Below are 8285 nucleotides of genomic sequence, written 5' to 3' on the forward strand. Positions count from 1 at the left end.
TGGGACTTATTGATATCTGGTCTGTATTTTCACTTACTGTAAAATCGAAAGAGAAATCGTGTATTTTTTAATACGCGGCGGTTCATTAAACTCAAATCAAATGACTTTGGAGGTTCGGTGAAATGGTGGTGGAATGGCCGTCCCATGCAGTCAGGACCTCATTTCACTTTATCGATATTACGCAAACGGCAGTGTGCGCTAAATAATCTTGGTTTCGCTTTCGATTTCAAGCAAAGGTCTTAGCAACAGGGCGCGCGTACATAGCAACGGGGCTGGGTAGAAAAATCTAAACATAGAATTCAAAAAAAATACCGATCATCGTATAAAGCACTAAAAAATACTCCCTTTCTATGTTTAGTTTGTTCTACCTTGGATTATAACTGAAAATATCTTCAAAAAAACCTTCTTCTGCTATCAGCCGCGCGGTAATCTTTGCCCACTTCAATTCTTAGATAATGAATAAGAGAGGTGCACTTAGCTAAGCCGTGCTCGCGGGCGATAAATTTATGTGTACTTATCTTGTATATTTTAGTGGTATTTATCCAATGAAAAGGATGTTGAAAAAATATGCACGGCGCTGACAAAATATGCACGGCATTGGTTATGACATCATTAAATATGTCAATGTCGATTCAACGCCCGTTAATGATAATAATTCGTAGATAGTTCTTTTTATCTTGAAATTTATAGAAATGCGAGAAAAAAAAGATCAAATTTAATATTTGTTTCCTATCTAGATTATATTAGCGTTAGAATACGGTAAATTTTCACGAAAAATATTTTGCGATGGCGGTACGCCCAATCGCGCCCACGGGAATGTTCCAATTTTTAATTATCGGGAAATCGGGGAAACCGGTTCACAACGTGGATAAAAAACGTACGGAATGAAACCTGACAAAAGGTTTTCAACCAGATTTATTCAGATAAAGCTATAAGAGGTTCATTACTTGTGGATTTTAAAACCTACATAAGCAAAAACGAAAGTTGTTGGGAAGGAAAGAGTAAATGGTAAACGCAAGACAGAAGGTTTGGTTGTGTTGATCAGGTATGTTTTTATTCTATCCGAACTAATATTAAAAAAGACCAAAGAGGTCCTGACTGGTCCCATGTTGCGTAAGATAGTCCCAAGTTGGAGCTGTTGACGGTATATTCTCCATAAAATTTCTGATTCAACGATAGGTCTAGGTCCTCTTAACTCCCTTTCAAACTTGAGATATCGCATTTTGAATCCAGTGAAGTCATACTGTGAGATCGGGTAACTTGCATCAGTGGAGGCTAACATTCCTTGAGATTGGGTAACTTGTTGCACCAGTGGAGGCTAACATGCATAGCCCTCAAATCGCAGAGGCTAATCAATTTTAATAACTTTTTGACTACAATGACCAAGTTAAAATTTTTTAATTTTTTTATATTTGAGTATTAAAAAGGCATGCATTCAAATAATAATAAAGGTTTAAAATTTTTCTCTGGGCTGGTTAGTAAAATATCTCAAATAGGATCTGTGATGGAGTGCAAGGCTGAAAGCCACATGAATATGGTATGGAAGTTCATTCTATGGTGGCCTATCTTGAAGTGAAGGTGGTTGAACAAAATGTTTTTGGCATATTGATGGAACTGAGTGGGTTAAATAAAAACATTAAAGATTAGCAAAAGATTGGGCTATTCCGTTTTTTAAACCATACAGGGCAGGGGGGTCTAAGCCTTGATTTTCAAAGGGGCCCAAGCCTTGATTTTCAAAGGGGCCAAGGGGTTTTTGTTCATTTTTCAGATTTCCCAAGGGGGTTATTAAAAAGGTTTCCAGGCACCAGGGGGGGGGGGTTCTCTCCTCATAATCTGACATCAATAGTCATTTTCCAGGCCCTTTTTCACAAAATTTCACTTTCCAGGGGTGTCAACCCCTATTATCAACTGCAGAAAAAAATCTGTAATGGTACACACGCGTGTCTCTGGAACAAAGAAAAAACAGATTACTATATAGTGGCAAAAGGATGGAACGTTTGACGTCACTCGCGCGGCAAGTTACACACTCGTTAATTGTTAATACCATTGGGCGATAGGCAATTAGGCGTCAGGCGTTCTCTCTTTCTCCAACTAGTGTCCTGTCATTTTGAATGAAAATAAAAAAATTAAAAAGGGCGCGCTATCAGTGAAAGTTATCGTGACATGTTATGACAGAAAGTATGATTGATAAACTTAGTGGAGTTATCAAAACAAACTTGTTGTCAAAGAGATTTAACCAGATTTAACAGTAAGTGAAAATACAGGCCAGATATCAACAGTCCCATGTTTCGACCAATCTTCCCAAGTTTAGAGCAGTTGACAGTAATTTCCAGGGGGGTTAGTGAAAAAAGTTTGTCAATAGCCCTGTACAACAGCCCATTAGCATTACAACGACTTTTTTAAAAGTGCTTATTTTACAAAAGGAGCAATGTGAGAATTTAGCGCCGAAAGTGGAACGATCTGAGGAAATACAAGAAGAGGTGGTGTCATGTTAGTCATGACACACAAAAGGGGTTGTGTGTATTCCAGAATTCCCATGTCCTTCCACTCTGTCAGTTAGGCCAGGCGCAATTGATTGTTTGATTTCTGTCCTAGAAAACTTAAAAAAATATAGCGGTCGGTAGCTAAATTGGAACCTTTATTTTATTTTTCTGACTGGAATCCAATCCAACCGCGAATGTGAAAAAAAAAGCCTGAAGCCCGGATCCACAAAAAGGCACACGTTGCGATCACAAAATCACTTCTACACATGCAGATAATCTGATTGAGGCGTTTGCGCATATTCTTATAAGGAATACAGCCGTGACCCTCCGCTTTTAGGTGTTTAATATTCGTTATAGGATGGATACGCTGGGACATTTTTACCACTCGCTGACAATGAATGATGTAAGCTGCGCCTTATTTTATATTTCATTTCTGTGCGCAAAGTGGATGTTGTTATATGTGACTCCCCAAGCGATTTAAAGTACCTGAAAATGGGACCGGTAAAAATTTACCAAAAGGCCGCTACGAGTTTAGGGGACCGGCCCCGATTGCTCGGTTGACATCCTTTTACAACATTTTTTTGATGTGATTGTTACTAAAAATCACTAACTAGCGTCCTGGACTGGTCTAACGAACGGCCCGGACTGGTCTAACGAACGGCCCGGACCGGTCCAATGAACAGCCCGGACCGGTCCAACTAGCTGGTCCAACTAGCGGTCAGGACCGGTCTAGTGAGCGGCCACGACCAGTCTAACGATCGGCCACGAGAGTCTAGAAGCGGCCACGACCGTTAGAGAACACATTTCTAGAAAGTCTGGAGGCCAATCTAAAACAAAAATTTGACCGCTACTAGACCGCTCGTAATACCGGACCAAGATCGGTCTGATTTTCAGGTACTTTAAATCGCTTGGGAAGTCACATATGTTTATGAAAAAAGAAACACAGAGATTGTCAATCACATGAAAAGAAGGAAAGGGTTTGATTTTTCCGACTCAAAATGAAACATTTTGTCTCAAATACTTAGAGTCGGTTGGAGGACACGAAAACAGGATGCATCATGGTATGTCTATTCTGTTAAAAGGATTGTCTTTGGATGTCATTTCATTGGTTCGTGAATCAGCATGGTCACACTTTCTTGCTTCAAAAGGATTACATCATCAAAAATTAACACAAATAAATTTTGAGTCATGTGTTCAAAAATCAGTTTAGAAATTAAAATTCTTCCACTAACCATAGTGTCAGTCCCCTCTGCTGGTTGGGGGGGGGGGATTACACCCTGAATTTTTCCCAAAAAAGGAGGGGGCTGGAAGTACACCACTTTTTTTGGGGGACTTATGTATTTGGGGGAGCTAAAATCTCATCACTTAACGTGGGGGCTAAAATAATTCAGCTTAATAGGTTGGCTTCAGTTACTCAAATTCGTCTGTGGCCAAAATATTTTATCTTAAAGTTAGAACTGAATGCAATTTACATTAGAAAACCCTTTTTTTACTGGATCAAGTGTCTAGGGTTAAAAGTCCTGGGGGCTAACAAAAAAAAAATCAAAATAAATCTTTGGGGGTACTTAAAACTCAGGGGGGACTTAATTTTTGCCTGGGACCTAAACCTGGCGCTTTGCTAACTGTCTGTTTGCATAGCAAAGGTATTCACCAAAGAGATTTAAAAACCGAGACTCAAGATAATATGCATTTTCATTCAGAAACAAGTCACACTATTCTTTGAGGTTTTTTATAGAGAAAATGGGTGAAGTCATGCGCTCAGTTGTGATGCTGCCAATTTATTCTTTGTTTTCCAGGAGGGTTAAGTTTTGGGAAGGTTGCTTGGAAATGGTACAAAGATTTAGCTCGTGAAGACCGCCATTCATATTTATAAAAACTTTGAAAGTCCACAACTTGTTATCAATTGTAATTTAAGTTAAAGGTAAATTTCTTCGATCTTTTAATATGTTCTTTTGAGTTTTTTTACTTTGACAATAAATTTGCTTTTTCCCATAAAATTTCGAAGTGCAAGTAATGTGCTTGGTAATGATAGACTGTCCAATATTGCTACATTATTGTAAAATAAGGGCCATACTTGTTAATAGCTCTTATAGTAGCCAGAAGCAGGTTTTGTATGATGGTGAGGACAATGAGGCCATTGTGATGAAAAATATAGTCATAAAAGCTGCTATGTAAATTGTAACGTTATTTTGAGTATGACAGTTAGTATGCCAATGTTATGCTGCCACTTTTTTAATGTTTACAAATTCCAATTTAAATTGGAAAAGTAAAATTCTTAAAATCATGATTGAAGCAGCACATAGCGTGGAAAGAGATGTTTTTAAATTGGAAAAGTTCAATTTTAAATTCGTAAAAACTGTGGCTAACGAAAAAGAATTTCAAAGAGTTCTTTGGACTGGAAACAAAGATTTTTTCAGGGATAGAAAAAATCAGTCTAGATAAAACAAAGAATTCTACAGACAAAAAAGTCCTATGGTTTGGGGTGCAATTTGCTGAGAAAGAAATGAAAAGAAGGAATGGGCATTATCATTACTAATTATCTTCTTAAGTTGCTTATATCTTCTTCAGCAAGAGAGTGCTTGACCCGGAGGAAGCATTTTACACAATAAATTGAAGTTGAGATAAGAATTGTTTGATACTTAAAGTTTCACGCAACTTTTCGTCACGATCTTCAGTCAAAAATTCTATACAAAAAATTCGTTTCAAGTTTACAAAAATATACTGTGCACTGTAGAGTCTTCGTCAAAGCAATTGACGTCATTTCAGTCTTTGGTGTCGTGGAGTTTGAGGGTGAACTTATTCACATGCCGACATTTCGAGATCAGTTCATTCCTTGAATTTAACAGTTTCTCGGGTTGGTCAAATGTGGCAATTTCTAATTTTTCGCTAAGACAGAGTGAACATTTCAGCGAAGCACGATTGAACGGTGGACATTTACGGACTGTCGTCCCCAAGTAATCTTTGGGGCACGATTCTTTCGTTTCAACCTCCAAATCTCCTTGGAAAGTTCAGTTTCTTTTTCGTACTTTTCGTTGGCGAAGGATGACTTGTGGTTGGCGTATCGTTTTCTTGAACTTAGGTTCGGCTAACCCAATGTAGAACTTTTCACCCGTAATCTGGTTCGTCATCGCAGGTGACCGTTGCTTGATAAACTGAACGCTCCACCAAACATGAGCCGTTAAGGGGGCAAGATGCTTTCACCCTACAGTTGCACTGTGGTGGGATCTCGTTACCGTTAGTGTCGCGTTTCAAGATGCTTTTGTTGTGGCTCTGGATGATGCTTTTGATGTTTTTGGTGCAGCTATAGCTTACTTTAACGGTATTGCGATTGAAGATTTTGTTGAATTTATGGTGTTTCGGGAAGTGTTTGTCAATAAGCTGCAAAAATCTTCTGGCAATTTTCGTCTCGACGTTCTTGTTATATGGCGGGTTGAACCATGTGATGTGGCGTTTGCGATTTTTTGGCTGTGTGTTCTTTGGATTGGTTGGCTTATACGAAAGTTCGACGTTGTAGCCGACGTTGTATTACTAATTATAAATCTTTTTGGATTTCAGAGTCACATTATTTTGGAAAATTGAAACATTTGCAGTTTTAAATAACCTCTTTCATTTTTTTTTAGAATTACATTGAATGAGATTATGCAATACTAAAATTAATTATTTATTAAAAAATGGCGTTATCATTTGTTAGGAGTTTGATTAGCAGGGAGGCTGCTGTTTTTACACCTATCTTATCAAGGATGTTTTCAATGTCTTCAGTGACAGGTTAGTTTTATTGCTTTTCAATCATCCTTGACACTCTAATGGTCTCATCATATAATATTTTCAACTCTGGACATCTTTCAACTCTTGGTTGAGAAAATATTGATGAGTTCGTTTAAAGTATAAATGATCTTACATGAATATACAGTCGTTCATTGTAACTATAGATTTTGGTGTTCACCTTTTAAGATTTGTAAGTTTTGGGCTTTCATTTTATGAAAATATGTGGGCACAAGTTATAATTGCAAGTTTGTCATTTTCCATTCAGGTAAAAAAATATCACTGAAAATCATTATCTATCAAATTTAAAATTAATTTATTTTTCTTAGGTATAAAGGCTGCCGAGCTAACCAAAGAGAATATGCCACCAAGTCTTGGATGTCCTGTCTGCAGTAGGGGTATCACTTTTACTAAAAACGTATGGATGCTTTATTTTGATGTATCTTGTTAATTAATGATGTCCTTGTGTTTGATAATAATTCAAAAACTATTAGTTTATAATTTTGATAAGTATATAAAAAATTTCTCAACTATTTTTCATTTCTGAAAACACTTTTGCAGCTTTTTATAAATTTTACCAAATTTTTACAAAGAAGATTGTATAAACTTCCTTCTACTCGTCATAGTCTTAAGACATTATCATCCATTCAGGAAGTAAAAGTATACTATCTGTGGTCATACAAACTGTAACATGATATCAATGCTTTCATTCTGTTTTTTGTTTTTTCTAGGATGTTTTGTTTTTATCTCAATTCATGACTCCCGAAGGTTACATGATTAGTAGAAGGAAGACAGGTTTGTATTTTTGAAATTTGACTGATTTTTTGACTACATCAATTTAACTCAAAGGTATTGTAACATGTGCAGGCTTTGTAATTTGAAAAATACAGACGTTTGCTCAATCACACTCCTAAAATCTTGAGTTTTGCTATTTTAGATTGTGTGATAAGGCCTGCTATCCACTTTTAAATGATTTAGTTTAGATTTATGGTGTGTGTGGTTGATCGCACTCCTCAGATAGTATAGGTGTGTTTGGAGGCGTTTGGGGTCATTACTCCCTTTAGGGAAGGAAGACTTCCTCTTAGTTACTAACCTTAGAACCCTCTATGCAAACACGTCAACATGGCTTCACCCCCCCTACTCGCAGGGGGGGGTTAAAAGGTCTTAGGGCAACTGGTACCTACAAATAGTCTTTTTGCCAGGGGCCACCTACTGAGCTAGGGGGGACCTAATTTGAAACCTTGAAACCTCTTGCAAACCTTTTTCCATAAAAAACTTTAGTGATAAACTTTATTTTCTTTTGTTTGCCTTTAAGTAGCTATTTTTTAAACTGTTGTATTTAATTACACTTGACAAAAAAGAAAGTTTTTCTAAAAGTATACCTACGAATTCAATTTTTAGCTTTTTTCGATTTTTGAACTTTTAGGGGCCACCTAGAATATTTTTCCAATAGGGGCCACCTAAATCCTAGGGGGCACCTAAATTCTTAGGGGGGACCTAGGACCTGCTTATAAGCCATGCGTCAAGGAATCAGGTTATAATAAAATGGCGATAAATTTAGTTGCAACTGACAAGCGATCTTATTAAAAGTTGTTTACTTTTTTCCAGGAGTTTGCAAAAAACAACAACGTAGAATCTTCAAATATATTCATATTGCAAGAAGAGAAGGTTTGCTTTCCCTTTTTATATAACAATTAGTTAGTTTCTCATCATACAGCAGTCTCCCTTAACAATAAGTTCTATTATTTCAATCTTTTGTTTTAAGAAATTTTTCATAAGACACTCTGTATAGGATCTTAACCGCCTCATTACTGAGTTATGAATCTAGCTAGTTTTTGTTTGACTCGTTTATTCAAACTAGAATCCTTTACTAACAACGACTCTAAATACATGTCCCTTTTTATACTCTGGTTTTATACACTTTTCATCGCAAGGACTCAAGGTATTTTTCAAGCACTTTTACACCACCGTTTTACTCAGTGGCAAAAACTCAATTTTGGGGAGAAAGAAATGTTAAAAGTTAAATAAATGGAAAGTAGA

At 36.8% G+C, this 8285-nt stretch overlaps 1 protein-coding gene across 1 annotated transcript; it reads left to right on the forward strand.

Moving 5' to 3' along the window:
* Positions 1 to 6088: 6088 nt before the first annotated feature.
* Positions 6089 to 7913, forward strand: LOC136821501 (large ribosomal subunit protein mL66-like; the record flags this gene model as incomplete). Its single annotated transcript, XM_067077732.1, is given in 4 exon segments — positions 6089 to 6248; positions 6575 to 6663; positions 6977 to 7040; positions 7854 to 7913. Coding segments are annotated over 4 exon segments (307 nt in total), but the record flags the coding sequence as incomplete, so codon positions are not given.
* Positions 7914 to 8285: the final 372 nt, after the last annotated feature.

This window comes from Clytia hemisphaerica, unplaced genomic scaffold (assembly GCF_902728285.1).
Source record: "Clytia hemisphaerica strain Z4C2 unplaced genomic scaffold, Clytia hemisphaerica genome assembly, whole genome shotgun sequence".
NCBI classification, from domain to species: domain Eukaryota; kingdom Metazoa; phylum Cnidaria; class Hydrozoa; order Leptothecata; family Clytiidae; genus Clytia; species Clytia hemisphaerica.